The 23,855-nt window shown below is 40.4% G+C and overlaps 2 protein-coding genes across 2 annotated transcripts; one reads left to right on the top strand and one right to left on the bottom strand.

The window, feature by feature from the left end:
- Positions 1-669: 669 nt before the first annotated feature.
- cmss1 (cms1 ribosomal small subunit homolog) lies at positions 670-22,021 on the bottom strand. The gene is made up of 10 exons (XM_079562790.1): positions 21,914-22,021; positions 2,222-2,364; positions 1,981-2,052; positions 1,736-1,874; positions 1,568-1,627; positions 1,391-1,493; positions 1,256-1,316; positions 1,049-1,136; positions 866-954; positions 670-782 (listed from the first exon to the last, which is right to left on the bottom strand). The coding sequence occupies exons 1-10, from the start codon at positions 21,960-21,962 to the stop codon at positions 708-710; spliced, it is 879 nt and encodes a 292-aa protein (XP_079418916.1). The 5' UTR covers positions 21,963-22,021; the 3' UTR covers positions 670-707.
- LOC306967514 (filamin A-interacting protein 1-like) lies at positions 17,449-20,588 on the top strand. The gene has a single exon (XM_079562594.1). It carries the CDS (start codon positions 18,201-18,203, stop codon positions 20,475-20,477), a length of 2,277 nt encoding a protein of 758 aa, XP_079418720.1. The 5' UTR covers positions 17,449-18,200; the 3' UTR covers positions 20,478-20,588.
- Positions 22,022-23,855: the final 1,834 nt, after the last annotated feature.

Genomic DNA, 23,855 nt, shown 5'->3' with positions numbered 1-23,855 from the left:
TTTAGAAATGTAAAAAAAGAAAAAAAAAAACACTTAAAATTAGAGATGCACCGATCCAGCTTTTTTGCTACCGATACTGGGTTTTGAGTATCTATCGATATTTACTGATACCAAGAGACTTTCATAAAAGTGTCTTTCTCTGAGTGAAAATTTTATTTGACTATTTTCTCCATTTTAAGATCAATTAAGTCATATTGTCACAGATCAATTATCTCTATTGCTAAACTAATGGATAAAGATTAAACAAGGATCAGTGGACATCTCTACACTAAATACCCTTGGGTATATGACAGGCTTTAGGTTACATTAATACAAACAACTCACATGAAGTGATCTGATCATTACAAATATGTGAGATCAGTTATTTCTAAACTAAGATACAAACACGTGGCTTCAGAAATGGTTATTGTATTGTATTAGGGTACTTTAGGTATTTCTATCATAGTTTCTGACCCAGCCTTGATTAGATTGCATTAGCATGCACCTGCTAGCTTTAGCATGCTATTGCTAGCGCAGAGGTTAAAACTAAATCAGCGATTGAACTTTCCTGGTTCTTAGCTTTAAAATCATATACAGCATTCCCTTAGATTTAGTTGGTGAAAGTTGTGTTTTAAGGTGTTGAGAGCCAAAACTGGTATCGGTTCGGTATCGGACATTTGAAGCCGATACCGGATATCATATTTTTTCCAGTATCGGTGCATCCCTACTTAATATAGTCCAATTTTGAATTCTGTACAATTTCTAATCATCTTCTCGAGCAGATTCATAAAGTCCGCATTTATCTGAAAAACACAATTGAAATTTGAGTTATAAAATAAAAATCTACATATTCAAAATCAATAAAAGCATTTCAATTGTAATTTACCTCAGGAATGTCCACCATCCTCCTGTGCTTCTGATCCCTCCAGTTCCAGTCAAGAACTACGTAACGCAAGGCTTGCAAATTCAAACCTTCTACAATCATAAAAAAATAATAATAATAAATTAGATCATAGTATATAATAGTAATATTTAGTGGTTTTAGTAGAAAATGGAAAATATAATGTACCTTGCTCTACAAGAGCATTTAATCTACCCGGTGTCCCGACTCCAATATGTGTGACGCCTTTCTGCAAAAGTTTGATCTGTTCCTCGACCTAATGATAAATGAATGAAAATGCACATATCGTTTAGAAAAGGTGCCATAGGAAAATGATGAACAAGTTGGAGTTGGACAGTTACAATATAACAATGCTATATAATTACTAAATTGTACCTTAATGTGTTTTGCAAAAAGCTTGAGCACTTTTGCTTCACCCTTGAATGCCGTCAGTTGCCTGGAAACAAAATGTAATTACTCTTTTAGATGAATACATCATTTAAATTGTCATTGAAAGTTGAAGCCGCTTACTTTATCAGCTCAATGGTTCTAAGAGCTGAGCTGCAGACGATCAGTAACACAGCAGATCTCTTTTCTGTGTGTTGTTTTTGAATTTTCGCCCATTTGGGACAAACTAAGGACAAAAACATTAAAATAAATCCCACATGGAGTGAATGCATGCATAACACATGTGAAAAGTCAACTCACTTTGCTTGAGATAAGATGAAAGGCTGTGTGTCAGGTCATTACAGGTCAGGAAGCACGAGTCTGTAAAATAATGGTCAGAGGAACAGTGTGTACTCAAAGAGAGGTGTTCATGTTGTTCCTTTGATGAATTCACTTCTAAAATAATTGCTTGGTCTATTTTGGGCTCACCCTGTAGCTGCAGCTCTTCCTGCTCAATGACGGATCGCTTGTCTGTGAAGTATTTTGTCACTAGACTCTGCAGATCAGCTGGGCAGCCGGGTTTGGGCTCAGACGCAGCCAGCACATCCTCAATGGTTTTCTTCTTCTTCTATAAAACATATTCATTCATTCATTGATTTAAAAAAAAAAGGGCATATGTGCAGAAGCGTTGTTAAACTTTCAAACAGCAGATGGCAGCACTGGGTCACATTTACCTTTCTCTTCTTTTTAGGTTGTGATGACTTTTCTACATCCGGCTCTTTCTGTTCTGAAACTGTTGCTGCTTTCTGTTAAATCAAATAAAAAAATCACTACAATATGACAATTTGACATAAGTAAATTATCATCATTACATCATAAAAGTATATAATACGAATAAACATAGCCCTAATTGAATAACATCCTAATCTTGTTACATACAGGCTGCTGTTTTAATTGTGGCGTATTTTCCCATACCTGATCATCCTTTTTCTTCTTTTTTGGTTTTGCATCTTTGTCTGTCACCCTTTTCCTTTTCTCTGACTTTTTGTCTGCAGCCGGAGTGGTTTTGTCTGTTGGCAGGGTGGTTTCGACAGTTGCTTCCTCTGCCCCTGAATCACCTTGGGAAATAATAAATGAATCAGATGTCTTATTTAAACATTGGAAAAACATAACACGCCATCATGTAGTCAGCAGGGCTCCATCTTTAATCCCAGTCTAAACTGTAATTCTCTCAAAATCAGATTATTGTATCTGGCATAGTGGACAATGTTAGGTGGAACACCACCTAACACATCTAGACAGCTAGGGCCGTGAATAAAATGTGGGAGACAATTTTTTTTTTTTTTTAAATCTAACTTTTCGTACAAGTTTTGCAATGACATTAATATTTGAATCACTGTCTCCAGGAAAAGTAACTTGAGAGAGAAAGAAATATGACCTGCTGAATCTTTACAAAAATCATTCATTTCAGGACTAACTTTGGAAGTTATTGTAATCTACAGAACCCTCAACATTATGGAAGTGTCAAAGAAATAAAAAATCATAACTCAATCAATGCTGACATTACCATGCTGTTACATCATCAGCATAACCTCTATACAAAAGAAGACCTCACGGAGAGTGTGGAGACAGGGAATTCTCGTGTTTGCGCTGCTTAAATCTTACAATTTGCTACAAAACCATTCAAATTATGAGATTACTTTTTCTATGCATTTTTACATAGCATGGAAAATGCAATCAGACATAGCTACAAAGGTTTCAGCTGATGTGATGAGATTATAGCTAGTGCCAATTCTAAACTTCTGTCCTTGGTTACACAATTTATTTACATGACTTCATAGACTCATTCATTCATTCACCCAAACAAATACAGGTCTAAAACGTTCTCCCCACATGTACCGTACAGTGGAAAGATCTAAAAATCGACATAAATTGAAATAATCATACCGGGCAATCCCTATTTCAACTAAGACAACTGTTTTTCAAATACGCAAATGTCTTTCTCTGATGCTTCTCACTTCTTCCTCAACTCATCTACCCGATCCCTGTGGTGAGTGTCCGAGCTGCAGCCTAAAGCCCAGCCCTAATATTGATGTCTGAAGGCATCATTTCCCCACAGCTCGGCTCAGCACACATGCATTTGTCACAACAGACTCCAGCAGGAGAGAATACGCAAATACTGGGGAGTTTCATCAACGTGGTCAATCAGGACAAAGGAAGACAGACTGGATAAAGACCTATGCAGTAAGTATAACATTTACATCTATTTTAGCCAAATGTGTTTTTTATTGCAATTTCCATCTTTACATTTCAACATTATTTCGACAAAAGCTGTTGAATACTTTGCTTGGGAAATTATGGAACGTACGCAATTTATTCGTGGCTCGTGCCAATATTTGACCTTACAAATTCAACCATCGCTTCTCAAGAGTTCCTGAACACGAGCCAAAACTGGATCCTTGTGTTCAGATAATAATGTCTTCAAGAGAGCTGTTGTAAGGCTGACGGCTACAAGTCTCGCTATTTATTAATAGGGGCCAAAACATGTGCTTGGAGCTTTTAATATTTTGGCATCTCTTGGAAGTTCACTACTGAGGTAAAGCAATTTGTACACAACAGACCATAAGTGGGTGCGCTGACAATGCAAAAGCTCCCACCTAACATTGCTTTTCTGTGTTCAATTAGCTGTAAAAGGGCCTAAAGGGGTCACTACTGAGGTCTGAGATGAGTGCTGACAGTGCAGCTATACTGCTTGAGTGCAATCTAATAGGTTTTAAAAACTTCTAATTTTATCACTGTCAAAAGCCGCTGCAGACGCTGGCAACTCCATTAGTGTTATTCTGTTAAAAACTTTGTATTGATTTGGAATGAATTAGTACAACCTCTTAGGACAAAAGAGAACAGAAATATAAAAGTGTATAGAGTAAAACGAGTCAACACAAAATGGTCGGTCTTTTTGTGTCCCCTGATCTTTGACCTCAATAACGTCATTGTCAAGGCAACTGCAGATGGAGAGACAACGATGCATTAGGACACTCAGCTTCCAGCTCAGATAACCAGGAATCAATGGTCACGGCTACAGTAGAAAGCCTTCAGAAGGAGGAAAAACAGTCCAGTCTGGTCATCTGTAATGGGGGATCAATAGAGGTGACTGGTTTTAATGGGCAGTCGATTGTGCTGACTCGAAGTAATGAGGATGAAGTGGTTCAGGAAATAGTTAATTGTTTGATTTCCAGATAAGTTGTTACTTACCAACAACACACGTGTCCAATTTGTGACCGCTAGGGCTAAGGTTTCTGAGGGAAAAATATTTGCGTTATCAACTACTAATGTAATTCTTATGTAGTATTTATTCAGCTCGGTCTCTAGCCCGAGCCAACAGTACAGTGGAATGTTTTTTAGGAATATGCAAACAGCTATTACGGCTTTTAACGATCTGCTTGCATTGCATGATAGGACCAGCATACTGCCCACCAACGCAGTGCAATTAATCAAATACTTGCAAGTAAGACAGTGTGCCAGAGTTTTTTCTTAGGTTTATTATTAATGAATAAAACTGAAAAGGTCGATCAATACAAAGTCCTACTGCTCGGTAAAGAATGTGAAAAATAAGTCATTTTTATAAATTCCACCACCGCACACAGTACGAATAACCTACCTTACCTTTGTTAACAGCTATTCAAGGGCGAGCCGATGTGGAAAAGTATAAATCTTTGACCTGCAGAATGGATAAAAAATAAAAAATAAACTAATGCCCGGTCACTCTTTCAATGTTTGTGTTGCGCCAACCAAAACAATATGGTACCTCTCATAAAATCAATTCTGGAGTCGTTTCAGCGATCAATAATTCATCTGGAGGCGTGCAACAAATGCTTGATATTGAAAAAGGTGGATGCTCGTTGCCGCTATTGGTTTTGGATGCCTGCTGCTTCCTCCCTAAAGCCACAATTGAGCATGTGTTATTGTTAAATCAATGGGGACTTAGGCCTGTATGCACAAATCTAACAAGCTGGCTTTTGTGGAATTACCGTGAAGACTGTGCTATGATTACAAATTTGGATCGCCATCTTATTCAGTATTCCTGACCTAAACTAACATATGAAGATGTAGCTTGTTGCTTTACTTGGAGGTTAAAAATCTAGGACAGCCAGGATAAATCTTTCATTTTTGGCTCGGAAAAGCTGTAGAAGATGTGAATGGCCAGAAGAGGGCGCACTGACCGAAATGCCGGTACAGTTAACTCTACTGCCGAGGTCAAAACTGCAGTGACATGAGCAGCATACCTTTAGACACACATCATAGTGGGCCGATGCATGTAAGCCATTTGTTTGGATGAATGCGCAGTGAAGCAACACGGCGTTTGTCCGCACGAATAAACCCCGGCCTGGGTTTATTTAAATATGTATGACGTTCCCTTGACAAGAATTTAGTTTTGCTATGATGTTGCCGTCCTTTGTGACCGTTTTATTCTAGATTAAGCCAGCAATGCATTGTGCACCTATTTATCTACAGGGCCCAGTTTGTGGAGCTCTTGTGAGATACAGGCAGGGAAGGCTCAATTTCACTTGACATGCACAAGAGAGGAAAAAAAACAAGCTGGCCTTACACAGTGGGAGGATAATGTCTGTGAACCCTTTGGAATTTGTTACATTTCTGCCTAAATTGATCTTAAATGTGGTCTGAAACTTTTAAAATCAAATGGATGAGTAAACAGTGTTTGCTTGAACTAATACCACCCAAACAATTACATGTTATCATATTTTTATTGACCATAACATGTAAACATTGATAAGACAGCGTGGAATACGTAAGTGAACCCAGGAATATCACTGTTTTGTGAAGAATGGTCCAAGATTTATCCTTGTACGTCTAATCTGCAACTACAGGAAAGGAAGAAGGAAGAAGGTTCAGCCAGCTATTAAATCCAAGGGTTCGCTTACTTATTCCACGCTGTCCTGTGAATGTCTCAGGTTTTTCTGCAAAATATATTGATGAACTTGTGAATTTATTTTTACATTGATGAAAGCAAGTTGTCCAGGCCCTGAGGCAACAAAACAGCCCCACATCATGATTCTCCTGCACCAGACTTCACAGTGGGGATAGGGTTTTGATTTTGATGGTGCTGTTCCATTTTTCCTCCACACATGATGTTGTTGTGTGTTCCTCCTAAACAATAATACTTTGGTTTCATAAGTCCATAGAATATTTTACCACTAGTGCAGCAATGTTTTAGACAGCAATGGAGTTCTCCCATGAGCCCCATTCTTGTTCAATGTTTTACATATTGTAGATGTGTCAACAGAGATGTTGGCACGTGCCAGTGATTCCTGTAAGTCTTGAGCTGACACTCTAGGGTTCTTTTTTTACCTCATTAAGAAATTCTGCGTTGTACCTTAGAGTCATCTTTACAGGACAGCCACTCCTTGGAGGTGAAGCAACAATGCTAAACTGTTTCCATTTATGGACAATTTGTCTAACCAGGCATTTATTAGGACTTTAGAGATGGTTCCGTCACCTTTTCCAGCTTTATACAAATCAACAATTCTTGATTGTAGGTCTTCAGAGAGCTCTTTTGAGCGAGGTATGGTGCACATCAGACAACGCTTCTCAACAAGAGACAATTTTTAACTAGTGTGTGTTTTTCAGTGGGCAGGGCAGCTTTAAGCCACACCTCAGTGATTGAACTTCAGCTTGGTTCAAAACTGGCTCTAAATGTCTGCATACATTTGTCTAATTAGCTCTTGGAGCATCCTTAGCCAGGAGATTCACTTACTTATTCCACGCTGTCCTGTGAATGTTTACATGTTATGCCCATTAAAACTATGAAAACATGTCACTGTTTGGGTGGTATTAGTTTAAGCAAACACGGTTTACTCATTCTTGTGATTTTAATAAAGATCAGACCACATTTTATGACCAATTTAGGCAGAAATGTGAGACTTTTTCCTCTTTTTCCTCCCGCTGTATATTCAAGGGATTTTAACAGACTTAAAGTAGGAGGTAATATTGTTCAGTGCATTGTTCAATCCATGTTCTCAAAGTAATAAACAAAGGCATAAAAAATATTTAAAGACAAGAAAAACTACTACAAGTCGTAACCATACAAATAGTGATTATATTACACCCCCAGTAGTAGTTTACGAGCCGTTACATTTTTGTGTGTGTAATGCTGAGGCTTCTCTACTAAGACAAACAACATTGAGCAACTAAGACTTAACAAGTCCCACATGAAGAACCCGTTTCTTTCTCCTAATTGCAGATTATACAAGTCCGATCCACGCACTCAATTAAATCTAAAATGCCAACCAGCTTCAGCAGCAATGATCGCACCAATGTCATTTGTTCCATTCCTTTTTCCTACCAATTGTTAAATAAACGACCTGAAAGCAATTTTAGTTATAAAACCATGCATTACCTCAGTGCTCAAACCTTTGGCTTACGCTAACTTTTCTATTTGAGTTCTATGAGATAATCGCGACTTGGCATTAAGGCGCCTGGCAGATATGCTGGTGGCGTAATGTTGACGGATGGCACTAGAGCGTGATTCTCAGTCACAGATCAAAGGAAGAGCGGGAAATTAAATACCAGTCAAGCAAAAATGTCCAGATCATAAAGCATTTGAAGTCATGTCTGTAATAAAAAGCTCTTTACAGGTTTACGCGATGCATGCAAACCCGGCGCTCGGTGCCCTTCAAAATTACTAAGGATATTAAACATTGTGAGGCAGCAGCACAGCCACATCTGGCACTTCCCACCTATCAATGGCCATAAAAAGCAAACGAGACCCAAATATTTAACACCTCCTTCCTGGCACCAAGTGAGAACACAGTAAAACAATGAAGGTCAGTGACGTCAAGGGAAAAGTGACTTGGAGCTGATGCTACGCTCTGTTTTTTTCCCACCGAAAGATCTCAAGAGTGGTCTTTGTCAATACTGCACTTCTTCATCATTTGTTAAGTTGCAGGGATTTGTGAACAGGGTAGAATTTTACTTGACATATTTTTCTACTAAACAATTTTAAAATGCTAATTTCAGTTTAGTTTATGAACAAAGAAAACCTTTATCCAAGTATACAATTTCAATCTTGTCAAATATTGTGGAAGTAAAAAAATAAAATAATTTGTTGCTTTGCTTAACCACAATAGGAATGCTCAATAAAAGGAAAATCAGGAATCCATGTATTTAAGTCATATTTGAAGTCACAATTATTCATCAACTTAAATAAGTCTCTTTAAACATTACAAAGTATCTTTTTTGGACAATTAAAAAAGTTATTTTTATATCACGTATGTTCACTTTTGTAAAACAAAACAAAACAGTAAACTGCTGTTGAACTGCTATAGCTTTGAGAGAGGTGGAAGAAATAAAACACATGGCAGATTCAGAGTCATGTTTTTTTCTCGATTATGTCATTTTGGTAATGGATTAGAGTAATAATCATAATTGTAAAAGAATTTTGATTATTTGCACAGCCCTACAACACAATGAACCCAATCAAACCTGTGCCATAAACTTGCCACAAACTACGCACACCTCAGCATAAAGAAATGTGAGCAAGCTTTACGTTAAAAAGGAAAAACAGAGACTGCAACCATCATCACATTTTGATTTAAACGTTTCACAAGTGGAGAGAAACTCCAAACATCACAATCAGTTAACACAGGAAGACGTATGCTGACATTGAATCACAGGAATGTCAGTAATGTGGGTTGGCCAACATCACACCTGGGTGCGTGTGGAGAGAAGATTTGAGAAGGTAGAGAGAGTGCAAGTGGAGACATTATTTTCTGGAAGTGTTAATGATTTATTCAGGACAGACGGGGCCCTTTGGCAAAGAAGTGCCACGTGACGGGGTCCTGGCCAGTGTTTTTGGATAAATAAAACAATGACACTGAACCGAACCCTGTGCGTGTTTTGCCAAAGGATGCTCCTCCGTGGGGCAGCCCTGGCAGCCATTACAGAGGCTGGAACTGAGCCAGGGCAGAGGGATTTCTCATGTCTGGAACCGCGAGGGTCGGCACAAGTCTAGACACTGCACTGACTCATGTGGTGTGGGACAGTGAGATACAGAGTGCAGGCCTAAGTCAATTAGAGGCCAATGGCACATAAACACCAACATGTGGCCCGGCACTGATTGCTCTCATTAAATGTTTGCATACAATGGGGCTGAGCGAAAACACACTGTGGGCGATGACCTGCCAGCAGTGAAAGCACATTTCAATATCTACTTTGCTCCAGTATCATCAAACATTGAGGAAGAAACTATGTGAATAAACTGAACCAATGTTATTCCATGAAACGTATTAACCTCTTAACCCCCCACATGAACCGAGCACATTCTCTCCAGTTTGGCTTTACATAATCTAGACGCTTCTTGATAAAAAGCGGGGGGGGGAAAACCCAGATGAAAACCAGGTTGAAAAAAAAAAAAAGGCAACAAAAATGTGACAAAAAATATTATGAAAACACAACAAAAAAGCCACAAAAGAGTAACAAAAAAGTGACGAAAATATGAGGAAAGCACAACAAAAAGGCAACAAAAAAGTGGCATAAAAAGCGATGAAAAGGTGTCAATACTACCTTTGCTCTGCCTGATCCCGTTGAATAATGCAATGTAAAGCGCTATATAAAACCGATGTATTAGTATTAGTAGTAGTCAAAAATGCAAAGAAAAAACAAAAAAAATCACAACAACATGGTGCAAAAAAAGCTCCATTTAGATCAGTTTTGTAGGTCTAAGCTTTCAAATGAGGCGTTGGCCTATAGGCCGTAAACTCCAGTTGAGAAGCTTTTAGATTTGGGTAAAGCTGAACTGGAGAAAATGTGCTCGGTTAAGGCAGGGGTTAAGAGGTTAAATACCATCTCAATAAGGATATCAAATGACCAACATGATTGTAAAGAAGAAATGGGTGGAATTCTATGTCAGCAGCAGCAGAAGCGCCCCAGCGGCGGAAAAAAGACTCACCTTATTTTATAGCCTAAGTCACTATAGCAAAGGAGCGTTTAGGATCATCATTATACGATACTTAATTGAGCAAAATCCATATTTCACGTTTATAACACCTTTAAGCAAACCTCACTAAAAAGGAAGAGAAGCGCAACCCTCTGAACATCAATCATACAAAGCAGTCCCTGTGTGGCCATTTATTTGCGATTTCACATACAAAGTTTTACCTCCATCAAAGGATACACACGCGCACTGCTTTTTCAATTATCAAATGCCAAAACTAAACGTCGCCCATGTGGTTCAGCAGAAAACATCGTACTCCTGCATGTCCGAAGGAGCGCTGCTGAATGTGGTTGGTGTAGGGGGGGGGGGTGTTCATTTGAATCATGAGCGCGGAGTTAAAGAGGGAGCTATTAAAGCCTCCCCAGTGATTGTTCAGTGCCTCCATCATCCGTGCCTGTCGCCGCTAACAAGAGGAGGACTGCAGGCCCGGACAGCCTCATTTCTCATTCTGAGTGATGCCCAGAGAGTATCAAGAGGAAAAAAAAAGGCTATTCTATTGAGGATACTAAAGGGGGACATTTTGTCTGTAACGCAATGTTTGGTGCCTACAGATCTGTGTTTAGCTTGTTTTGAGAGTCAAGGTTACTCTCACGTCTTGGAAAGCAGATGTCGAAAAAAAAGAAAAAAAAGAAAACACACTCGAAAACAAAGCAAGCAGAGGGAAGCCAGTGAAGGGGAAAAGGCACAATGTCTTCTTGTTCACAAACACTCTTTTTCTAATACGCTACAGTGTAACAAAAGCTCTGGCAAATCTGTTCTGAATAATACACCCCCCCCCCCCCCCCCAACTACCTCTGCACAAATGGAAACTTGACTGGAAAAGGTAATAAAAGGAGATCCCTGCAACTGTGAAAGTTTGGACTGGAGGAGCGCGGCTGCAAAACAAAGAGATGACATCATTTTTGCACTAATCTGAACCTTCTTGTTTCTCTCCAAAGCTGGAACTAGTCAGAGCACACCGGCTGCTGCTCGTTCACACAAACAAGATGAAAAATACTTTTGGCAAAAAAAAAAAGAAAAAAGAAGTCCTTCTGTCTGGCAATAATGATGTTTTAAGAGAATAACATGTGAATTTGTACATTGGAGTGATGGATATGCCAAACAATTCATATCTATGAAGTTTCTAGATCAGAAAACTATTAGAACTGAGGAAATTATGAGGTTCAGATGGTTATATAAACCACACCATCACCATTTTAGAAATTGCAACCGTTTTCATGTTACACAGTCCGAGGTTAAATGAACAGATGCGGGACTTCTAAATATTTATAACCAGCAGAATTTAATATGTCAATACAAAACTGGTTCCTGGAATATTCTCTGCTGCTTTTGTAGGAACCAAACTTTCGGGCTACAAAGGTTTGAGAGCCACACTTCAGCGAGTACAAAGATGAAGGACAGACGACGACACAGCCACCCTTCACGGGACCATCTGTCTCGGGACGACTTGTTATTTCTGCTCAGCATTCTGGAAGGAGAGCTGCAGGTTTGACTTCTCCAGAGGCCACATAATAAAAAAAAAAACACACACACACACACAGACACACACACGGAAAACCAATGACCCAAACAATCGCATGTACATGTAATTGCTCATGATGCTGTAATGTAAATGTTTGTCCCGCGTTAGGCTCGGGATGAGGTAATCGCAGTGTTGAAATCCGAGCGGACAGACAGGGCGCAGCTGGAAGCGCACTACGGAGTGAGCAGAGCGGATGAGGCGTTCAGGGCCCTGCGCAGAGACTCCCTCAGAGCTCAACGGGACGTGCTGGAAGACGTGTGCAACCCGACAGCTCAGGTACCAATGTGGTTAATGCGAACTGAGCAGCATTATGAAGCAAATAATCAACTTAATGAGGGGGTTGAATTGGAAGCTCACCATTTTTGTCACTGTACGCATTTGTTCGGCATTGGCTGAAGCTGATATTGAGGTATAAAGACTTCAAAACCTTTATAATCTTTACCTCATCAAAACATTTCTGTAATCCTATTATCTAAGCTATTCTTAACTGGGGCATCAAACAGACCGATACATGGCAATGAAAATTTATTGAAAAAAGGTCTAATTGTCATTTTTCTGACAAGTATGGCAACTGCAATTAGATTCAGGAGGCTTAACATTTGAGAGTTGACAAATATGAGCTTTTAAAGTAATACAAATGCATTTTAGAAACATAATTGTATAACAACAATAACTGCTTTATACATGCATTTCCAATGACATCACGCATAGTTCCGGCGGCCATTATGAACACCGAAGTAGAATTATAAAGTACTACAACATGTAATAATATCTCTGCTCAGGATGAAAATGAAAGACTCATTGGCATTTTTATGTTCTGGTAATCATTGCTCATGAAGATGTCCAGAGAGTCTCAGGCTGAGTCAGTGTTTAAGCTGCTCAAGACGTTAGCATTCTACTGGTTTGCACCTGCTTCAACACGATAAACAAATGTGTGGCTCACATCTATGAACACTGAGGAAATACTACAGTAACAGCTCAGCTCTGACCTGTCACATATTGTATCCAAGGCTTGATGTTTGTGGTTCAGGGCTTTCTCTTGGAGAGGTCAGAGCTGAGCTGTTGAAGCTAAATGCTAACTGGTAGAATGCTAACATCTTAAACACTGACTCACTGGTTTCTTCACATAAACGTCTCTGGGGCCGTGTTTTTACTGTTTTCTTCCTGAGCAATGATTACATAATAATGTCACTGTTAATCAGTTTTCTTTCATTTATATCCTGAGTAGAGATATTGTTACATGTTGTAGTACTGCATAATTCTACTTCGGCATTCAAAATGGCCGCCATAACAACAAAAGTCACATGACTGAAAGGCATGTATACGTATTAAAATCCCATGGAGATAGGATGTTTTGTTTCAATGTAGTGCATGGTAATCTCTTTACAATCAAATTGTGATTTCATTTTGATTCGGCCCACTCGCTTTAGTGCACACTGTATTTTGAATTTCATTGCTTAAACGGATTTCAATGCACATATTTTTCATTCATCAAACCGGCTGAAATTGGAGGTTGTTTTTGTAGCGGCTTGTAATCCTTTTGTCTTGTCTGCTGTAGCTGGGTCACCTGGTCCAGGCTCAGAGGCAGTGCTCTCAAAAGGTGATGGAGCAGTTGCTGATGGCGTTCCGGTCTCAATGCAAAACCGCCCAAAGACTGGACGAGCAGGAGGGGAACTACCGGGCACTCGTCCACAAGAGCAACACTATTGTCCATGGATTAGAGCAGGACAGGAAGAGGTGGGTTTGAATTCACAAATTTTTACAGCTCTACAAATTGGTAGCTTTATTGATATATTCTGTCAAAAGGATGGCCATATTTTTCTTGCACGCTGAGCACTGTATTATTTTTTATTTTTTTCAGATTAAACATTTTAAAAGTTTTAATCAAATCAAAATAATCACTTTCTTATAAAATCTGCACTGGAGTTAAAGGGTGCCATTGGGAACCATAGCTGAAGTCAACAAGCACAGTCATGTAACGCTCTTCATGGCTGAGCAAGTGAGCAAATGCAGTGTGTTTCCCTCTCACACACTGGAGCTGACCTCGATGCTGTACTTAAGAGTTACTGCACTCAGATACAGGCCATTACACCCTGGACGTGGAAAGGCCTTGTTGCCAACTTGGCTCTGCCCCCAACCCCCCCTTTGCAAACATAATAAACATGCACTCACGTACAATTATGACTACAGCCCCAAATTGCACCCTACTGTCCAATTCAACAATACCACAGTGCGCAGCGTGGAACCCTCATCTAAATTAAGTTAATGGTGTTGCGGGCTGGTCCGTGGCATTCCTATCCAAAAGAGAGAGCATTCAGATGTGGCTAGTGTCTATTGCAAGGTCTAACATGGTGGTGGTCACAAGTTTTCCGATGCTATTTGGAGCCTGTAAGTGCGCTACATTGTGCCAGCCAGACCAGTGTGCTCTGTAATCATTCACAAAGGAGACCCACACAAACAATTCTGCTTCAGAGAGTTCAGGAATGGTGACTTTCTCACTCATCCATTCAATTTCAACGTGGCTGGTCAGTTATGAAGTTGAGATAAAAACATGCAAAGTACATGACAACGCAGAAGTTCATCTGCGTTATAATGATTAACATGGTGGTAGTCTGCAAGTCCAGTGTGGTGGAAACCCTGTGTGGCTCACACATTCCTGATCACAAAGGTTTTCCATGACTTGCCCTCAATAGATTCCTTCTGTGTTTAAAACCCCAGTTTAAACTTTGTAAAAGACGTGATGGATTTTAGTGTCAAGTGTTGGATCTTTCTTTTTTGAAAAGAAAAATTGTTTCTTCTTCTTTCATTTGAAGAGAACAGTCAGTTTCCTTTAAACTTTTGACATAATCCCAAACGCATGCATGGCTTTGTTGAGCTTGGCACCAGAAAAGTTTGAGTTTGACTCAGTTCTTGCATTGATCCCAGGAGTAAACAGCAGACTTATCTTTTCATGTTTGTTTCAATCTAGTCCTTGATTTTCATTTGGAATTCTCCTTCAAATCCACTTGTTAATTCAAAGCTGGAGCCAACCTGGAATTAGCTGGTTTGTAAAGCGCTTTCAGAAGCAGCGTTCCAAGGTGCCATGTGCAAAGCAGATGACCTGCTATAGTGGGGAACTATCTTTACGCTCAAATTCCAGTCACGCCATATAATCACAAGCCATACGAAGATCCCTGTTGCGTGTTAGAGAGTGATTACATACACACATCACAATGCAACCTCAGCAATCATAAGAGTGCATATCCTTTATGCCGTCAGTGGCCGACAGCATCTCTGAGCACACACATGTTCAAGATACAAACGGCATCCTGCTCTCTCTTCTGTTCACATGTCACTTGACCAAAAAAACACATTTAAACTATCAGGCTTAAACTACAGTTTGTAATCAGCTGATGTGGTCCCATCAATAGCACATCAAAAGCTTCAAAAAAGGGAAAAGTTCTCAGTAAAAATGAAAACATTTTGTGTTCCTTCGAAAAAAGGACAAAGTAAACTTAGCTTAATAATAGCGGAAACACAAAGATGTCCACTCTTTCACTCACACTTTCACCATCTGTCTGCTTAGCCAATAAGGTGTCAGGAGAAGATATGCATAAATAATCCAAAGAGGTCTAACTGTTGTTTCAACTCAAGCTGTTAACTGGAATGTTTAAGTCAATTGAGTTATGCTGACGATTGTACAGATTTTATGAAGAAATACGCATTAGTCATCAAATATGATAGCAGTTTTGTTAAGTAACAACTTACCAGCTACAGGACACGTTAAAAAATTAAAATTTTACATGTTTAGCCTTTATAAATGTAGTTTAGTATGTGTCAAATGTAGCTTTGAGTGCCTAATGTAGGTGGAAAAGCGCTATATAAGAAAAATAAAAGTGGACCCCCTCGCGAGATGGCACATCTCAAGGGGCATTCCATCAATAAACTTATCAAACATATCCTCACGTGTCCATCTGTCTTCCCACACATGTCCCACTTTGATTAACAAGTTGAATTCCACTAAATACAATTCAAAATGTGTTTTATGTAATGAGAAAAATAAAAAGCCTGATGTTGACAGTTTTCTTTAAAAAAAAAAGATAAAGACAAAAGGAAGTATTTACACGTCTCCATACAGCAGACGTATCTTCGCAGAATGCATCACTTGTGGAAGAGCTTATCCTATTGCAATTGTTGGATTTAGAATGCACACCATCTTCAAATTATACCCCTGGATGACAACACGACTTCTCTCCTCACATACGGCCCACATTACATATCGGCAAACTTGGAGAGCAATCTTGGAAAAGCCTCTAAGGGTTGGATCAAGCTTGTAATTGAGAACAAGTAAAGCAGATGCCAGGGAAATGGGCCCTCGTGAACTCTGGTTTTGGAATCGTTTCTGGGCAAGTTATGTGAAAATGAAGAAGGCTTGATCTGACGTTCCTAAACAGGAGAGCCCACTAATGTCTTGCTAAGCTGATTTACGAAGAACAACTTGGACGAATACTGAAAATCATCAACGCTTTGGATCTTTCTCTCACTTGGGCAAAAATACAAATGAAGTGTCGAAGTTTTTTTCTAATAGTAAATGTTTTCATTAAAAAAATATATTTGTGTGTGTGCATGGGGTGAATGTTTTGTTACAAAAGTGCATGACGATAGAAGAAAGATAAGTTATAGCCTCTAACCAAAGTAAATGATAGAGTATGGAGATAAAGTGCTGCTTGGGAAGAAAAAGAAAAGAACAAGAGAGAAACATATGGATGTAATTGAAGTGATGATGTCATCTCAGTCAGGTTATCAGGCCCCAGGCACTGTTGCTGTGGAGCACAAAACATATCTGTCCTCTTAAAACCAAAGAGTACATTGTGCACACACTACGGGAGGGCACAAGCATGTAAGGAAATGAAAAGATCCTCTGGAAGAAGCAGATATGCACAACATTACATCCAGCACACAGACGCTGCTAGAATATTTAATTTAACATTTGGGATTTGGACACACACATACATAGGCTCTGTCCTTCCCATCAGCCTTTTTGGCATGGCTGCACAATGACCTCATCTGTAATGGGCTGAACTCCAGTTAAAAAACACAAAACACACACACAGGGCTCCGGCCCCGTACAGCTCTTTCCTTATAAGGATGTGCTGATGATGTCATGGGCGCCACCGACTGCGAGTGAGACTCTGAGTGCAGAGTACTTCACATAACGTTGAGTTTTCCACATGGAAGGTTCACATCACCAGGAGAGACGCGAGACCAGATACAGGGTACTCTAGAAGGGTTGTAAGACATAGGGACGCCGGCACAGGTAAGAATGCATTGACAGATCTTCAAAATTTACAGCAATGGAACATTCTATGCACAACTTGTCATGAAAGCTTTTCTTTGACAAGGATAGAAACTTGCAGCGTACGAGCATGCTTTACACTTTGACCATGTGATGCACAACGTTACTTTAAACTAACAACAAAGGCCAAAATTGTACCGTACCTACCCATTAAAAAAGGAACTAGGCTACCCCAAAAATCGTGGAAGGGCTCTGAAAAGAAATTGCATCCAGCTAAGAGTCTGTACAAAAGAAAGAATGGTATGTTTTAACAAAATGCTTCCATTAGTGGTAAAAAAAAAAAAAGTGCAAGTGTGTCACACTGTGTGCACTTGTGTATTTGTACAGTGTCCTGGAATGTGTCTGGGGAAAGGTAAGGAGTGACAGTGCTGCTTGGTAAATTCAACCGCAGCCTGTAATTACTTATGGAGCAGGGGGGAATTCCTGCCTCCTCGAGCTGGAAATGATGTGCCATTCAAGGTGCTCAGAAGGAGGGAGATTGGATGCGGCGTCGAGGGTGCTCAAGGGTAGAGGAACTTCTTAATTAACAAACGCACCCCGCTACGGGACCATATGCCGCGCTAGTCAAAACATCCCACAGAAAATGATGCGGCCTAGAGAGAAATTAGGCCTAACATGGGTACACATGTATTATGTTGCACAGGTATGTCGGCTAGTGCACCATGAGAAAATATTCCCAGTTGCAGAATGCAGCTGTGATTAATATGATTCACTTAATCGGTTGTTTATACAGGAAATAAACACAGCGTAGGACATTATTTGGGTTTAAATCGGGGCTAGCAAGACGCAGGTTTATAATATCCTTGTTTTTCTCTGCAGACTCAAGCTCCTGATTGCGAAGGAGAGAGAATACCAACAGAAAAAGGAGGAGAGAAATGAAAGAGAGGTGTCTGCGCTGAAAGAAGAACTACACAGGCTGAAGGCATTCGCTGTGCTGGTTGGAAGGGAGCATGAATTATTGACCGGCGAGCTGGGTGAACACAGAGATCGGGTCAAAAAGTTAACCCACATCACAGAAAATTTGAAGGGCGGGACATCTCACCTCAGACAGGAGAAGCAACAAGTTAATAGAAACCAGCGGTGCACAATGACAGCAAAAGCTGGACCGGAGGAGAAAAGACCGCTGCTGAGAAAGACTGATGGATTTTGGGAGCTTAACAGCAAAGGTCACAGGTCAGGAGGTCCGGGCGGCTTGATGTCAGAGGTGGAGGTGCTGAGGAGGAGAGTGATCGAAATGGAAGGAAAGGATGAAGAGTTGATTCGTATGGGAGATCAGTGCCGTGAGCTGGAGCAGAGACTGACAAAGGAGAAAATCAACAGCGGTAATCTCCGGGATGATGTGGATAAGCTGAACAAAAGAATTAATGAATTGGACAGGATTGAGGGCGCTTTGGCAAAGAGCAGGCAGGAGTGCGGTTCCCTGAAAGGCAACCTGGAGAGGGAGAGAGAGGTGTGCAAGACACTGAACAGCGAAGTGGACAAACTGCGAGTCAGGCTCAGAGAGCTGGAGGCTTCGGAGGGGCGATTCCAGCAAAGTGAGAGCACTATCAAACAAGACCTGGAAAAACTCAGGTCACTCACTGTAGCTCTAGTGGAAGAGAGAAATGGCATTAAGGAGCAGCTCAGACAGGCTGAGGAAACACACAGCAGGAGTAACGAGCAAAGCAATTTGGCAGTGACGCCCAATGAAAGACTTAGAGAGGAGAGGCAAAAGGCAGCGAGGTCCCAGGCAGATTTACAGGAACGGATTAAAAGCATCACTAAAGAAAAGGATCAGCTCCACGGAAAACTGAAAACAGAGGGGGAGAGGACTAGTGAATTGGAGGCTAAGCTGTCCATTACGAAAAGGCGGCTGCAGGTCCTGGAGAACAGGAGAGAAAAAGAGGAAAAAAGAGAACATGTAAAGTACGGCTCTGTTTCAAACAACTCAAGCCATCAATGCCAAACACAAAACAACAAAGTCAATGAGCTCAGCCAGGAGTTGGAGCGGTTGCGAAAGACACTTCAGGACAAAGAGGTCTTAGAGGGGACTCTAATGAAAGTGGAGCAGGACTATGAGGCTATGGAGAGAATGTTCAAAGAGGAACAGAGGAGGACAAAGGTTCTGGCACAAGAGCTAGAAGTAGCCAAATGTGAGATGTCCAGGTACCAACAAGCAGAGAAAGAGGACATCAACCAGGAACACTTACTCCTGCAAAGGCTGCAGCGAGAGCAGGTGAAGTCAAGGCTTTTGAGCAGAGAGGTGGATGCACTGAAGGATAAAATGCAAAGCTTAACTGGAACAGAGGACTCGATAAGCAAAGTCCAAAATGACCACTCTACGCTGCAAAGAAAACTGACTCAGCAGGAGAACAGAAACAGAGAGCTAGCAAGAGAGATGCTAGAGTTGTCCGATGAGCTCAACAGGTACAAAACAAGTAGAAATGTGCCATATGACAGTAGTAGAATTGCTAAACCACACCATACCAAGGAAGTCCAAACAGACCATAAAGACTTCCACTACAGAACTTTAGTTGCGTGCGAACAGGATGAAGACAAGGACGAAGAGGACCTGAACCAAAATACAGAGAGCTCTTCTTCTCATGTCCAAAACCTCAACGACCTGAACAGTGCTAACAACAATATAAGTGTGTACAGTAACAACGGATCCAGCAGTGTAGAAGCGGTAAACAGAGAAGTGATGATGCTGACCCACACATCAGGCCAGCCACTGCATATCAAAGTCACACCCCATCACATGCTCAACACAGCCACACTGGAGATCACAAGCCCCTCCTCAGATATGGCTGCCTCCTACACAAGCACCGCGGTCATACCAAACTGTCCGGGACAGTCCAAACAGAGAATCACCATTATTCAGAATGCAAACGGCAGGACGCCCCCTTCAAGCCCAGACCGCGCCTCGTCTTCGTTTAACACATCGCCCATAGCTCGGGTTATGAGTCCAAACTCGTCCCGTTCGGTGACACCTGATGAAAACTCTCCCATACAAATAGTGACTGTAAGGACATGTTCTCCAGACATAGAGGCAGCAAGTTCAACAGGTTTATGCAGAAGTCTTGAACGTCAGAGCAGCCTGCGTCCTGAAAGATCCAATAGTGTTGATAGTGTCAGCAGTTTGGATGACAGCAAGATACATATCCAACTGGGGAGTCCTTACATACAGGCGCTGAACGGAGTGGGCCACTGTATCCCTCATTCTCCAGGCCCATACTACGTTCGACATGAGCAGAGGACTCAGGTACTTGCAAATGGCTGTCATCTCAAAGGGGTTGGCAAAATAACAAGCAGCATCACCATATCCCCTGCAACCTCCCCAGTCTCACATTCTTCAAACTTGACAGTTAGTGGACTGTATGACTAGCAAATTAGTGTTTACTTGTTCCCATATTAAATCTGTGTTTTATTGTCTGTGTTTTTGGCTTTTTTTTATGTGAAATGTTTAATGACAGCATTTAAATTGATGACAATTGTATGATGTTCATTTTCATTTTTACTTCAGTTTTAATTTTGTAATTAAAGATTCCTTCTACGAGTACTAAATACAATGTTGAAGGCTAAATGTTTGTCTGTTATTTTCTCTTTTATTAAGCATGTTTGACAACTCCGATGAAAGCCAAAAAATTGCTGTTACTATCTGTGCTAATTATAGTCTTAGTGTTTTTATAAAACTGCAGTTTATTTCAAACGCATAACAAAACATAAGTGCAGAACAAATCAGCAGCTTCGCCAAAAGCTTCTTTAACCTCTTAACCCCCACTTTATTTCTCCAATTCAGCCTTACCCAAATCTAAAAAAAAAAGTCAAAAGAGCAACAAAAACGTGACATGAACGCGGCGACAATGCGAGGAAAAATCTTAAGAGTTTTGTAGGTCTTAGCTTTCAAATGAGGCGTCACACCTACAGGCTGTAAGCTCCAGTCGAGAAGCTTTTACACATAATATGGGTAAACCCGAACTGGAAAAAAATGTGCTCGGTTAAAGTGGGGGTTAAGAGGTTAATTACTTTGAAACTGGTTTAAAACAGTGAAGAGGTAAAACACTCAGACTTTCAAGCAAACATTATAAACAGTAATGCATGCACAGGCTATGCCCATGTACAATACAACATTATGAACAGTAATGCATGCACAGGCTATGCCCATGTACAATACAACATTATGAACAGTAATGCATGCACAGGCTATGCCCACGTACAATACAAATAAATAAATAATAAAATAACAGAATTATTAGGCACATCAACAGGTCTTGAGCAGAGAAACCTGACAGTGCCCTCTGTTGGTGTCCAGTGTACGCTACCGCGAGTCAACAATAATCTAAGGAAGCATATTCAGTGCCATTTATTTTAATCTTAGAGAGCAGTCGAAAACTCTGCGGATGAAGTGTTTGGGTAACATTTTCACTTACTCTTAATGTTTAATCGACTGGCAACACTGTAGTCACATGAGGCACATGAGGAGTTCTCAAAACAGATACACGTGTTTCTCCCCTGGCTAACGTTAGCGTAGCTTCAAAATATGCCGTAAAGGCTAGCCTTCACACAGTTACTTGTGGTAACAGTAACCCTTCATCTTCAACAAAACAAAACACATAACTCCTAAAATCAAGACTCATTGGGATTTAATGCAAAGATACCACTTTGGAGTGAATCGGACTCTATGGAGGGGCTAACTTCACTTCACACAGGTCTTTCTACTGACTAGCTTGCAGCAACAACATGCCATTCTCATCGAAACAGAAATGCTAACTGCGCTCTTAGAACTGCAGGTTTTACAGAAATGTGTTACAACAAACGTACCAGAGTTTCCCTCGTGGGTCCACCACTCGTCACCCAAATCATCTCCCATGTTTTGCAGATCTGTATGGACGGACCGCTGTGGCAGCAGGAGTCTACGGGGTGCGTTCAGGTTCATCACGTCAATACTATACTCATACAAAACACAACCCTTCTCCTTTTGTGTTTGGACGGCTGTTCAATCATTCATTTGTAAAGTTTTCTATATAAATAGGTCTAAGAAAGGACTAACATGCTATAAGACTTGACTAAAGTAGTTGTCAGTTAGATTAAAGCGTATAGTAGGCTATATATATTATGTGTGCGTGTCCATTATACCTTTTGAGAACAAACCAATTATACTGTGGATGTTGAGACCCTCACATATCTTGAAATATCCATCACCATCATGACACATGGAGGCTGACCTATTAGAGCACCCGTTCTCTGACACTATCTGAAAAAATATGACAGGCTATTGTGCTATTCATTTTGTTGCACAAAAGTGAAGACTTTTTAGGCATAGATATTTCATCATACTTTGTTCTTAGCATCAGTAGGGCGCCCTGCTGTGTTATTCCTTTGCCTCTGATGTTGAAACAATGAGGACAGGAATTAGGGAAGAAATATTTATGTTGTACATGGCTCTAACTGTACTTTACTGTCCTTTCTAAGCAAAAACGGCCCAGTTGTAGTTTATATGCCACATATTTACATGGCTATACAATTTCTTCATTTTTTAGAATTGCCTATTTTTGTCATACTGTAGGTGTTGGCTTATTGATAAAAAGTTTACATTTCTTTAAGAACAAAAGCAAGACAGAGAGAGGACAAGCCATTGTGAGATATGAGATAAGATAGAACTGTATTGATCTCACAACGGAGAAAATCACTTGTTACATCAGCTCTCAAGAAATACTCACAGGGTGAAAAATAATGTGCAAAAAACTTCTTATTATCGTCATCATTATACCCACATCAAAACAATGATTGGCATTGTCTGGTGATGTGCTCAAGGGTCTTTGTGGATCATGTGCATTGCTTCTAAGAGTGGATATACAAAGTGAGAAGAGAAAGGAAGAGACTACATTTGGCATAGTGCCCTATTTTCTGCAGCTGGAGATTGTATGCTGTTTGTCTGACCGGTGAAATAACACTTTTCTGCTCTGGGCAAATCTGGAGTCACAAAGACTGTCCTGACGATCAACTGAGAAAGACAAATGTGCCACTTTCAGGCAGTGAGGGCGGTCCTTAATTTCATGCATTAGCCTTTATCAAGTTTATTGAATTGAATTGAATTGAATTTGGAATACTTGGAAAACTGTTCTCACCGTGTCTGTGAAGGTTTTCTCCGGTTACTACGGTTTCATCTACCACTAAAAACATGTACAATAGGCCAGGATGAATGATGTGCGTGAGTGAATGAAAAACATATCCCCTGCATCGGTAGACAGGTTTGTGGAGGGCCGATTCTCATGATTGCCGAAACACCAAAGGTCGAACGAACATCACCATTGTTGCCCAACCTACCCTAACCAACCTAAGTACTTTAACAGGTAGTTCTGTGCTGGAGGAACGGATTTGGCCCTGACGTTGCCTACCCCTGCTCTACACTGTGCTATTAAGCTTTGAGGGACTTGTGTCATGTGAAAAGTGCTATAGGCTACAAATAAACTCCCATTCCATATGAAAAAAATCATAAATGCTCAGACCACAATCCATCTTATGGGAATTCACAAAATGTGAAGTAGGGTCAATTTTCCTGCTAGGTCTGCTGTTGTCAAAGCTCAAAATATAAGGACTGGCTGAGAATAAATCTGAAAGTAGTAATTAAAGCCAGACAGCTGTGTCTTTGGTACGTGCACACTGATACGTAATGTGTTTATTAGTAAGCAGCACTTCCTTACAGTCATGATCTGAAGAAAGCATTTTTAAGAACTTCTTTTTATAATCAAATGAGGCAAAT

This window comes from Gobius niger, assembly GCF_951799975.1.
Source record: "Gobius niger genome assembly, chromosome: 9".
In the NCBI taxonomy this organism is placed as follows: Eukaryota; Metazoa; Chordata; class Actinopteri; order Gobiiformes; family Gobiidae; genus Gobius; species Gobius niger.
Note: the sequence above shows the minus strand (reverse complement) of the source record. Positions and strands in the feature narration are given on the sequence as shown.

Excerpts from the sequence above, each read along its gene's own strand:
- LOC306967514 (XM_079562594.1), top strand. The coding sequence starts at position 18,201 with ATGACAGCAAAAGCTGGACCGGAGGAGAAAAGACCGCTGCTGAGAAAG.
- cmss1 (XM_079562790.1), bottom strand. The coding sequence starts at position 21,962 with ATGGGAGATGATTTGGGTGACGAGTGGTGGACCCACGAGGGAAACTCT. Across the intron at positions 1,875-1,980 it reads AACCTAAAAAGAAGAGAAAG|AAGAAGAAGAAAACCATTGA; the intron begins GTAAATGTGACC and ends TATGTTTTATAG. Across the intron at positions 1,494-1,567 it reads TTCATCTTATCTCAAGCAAA|TTTGTCCCAAATGGGCGAAA; the intron begins GTGAGTTGACTT and ends TTTTGTCCTTAG.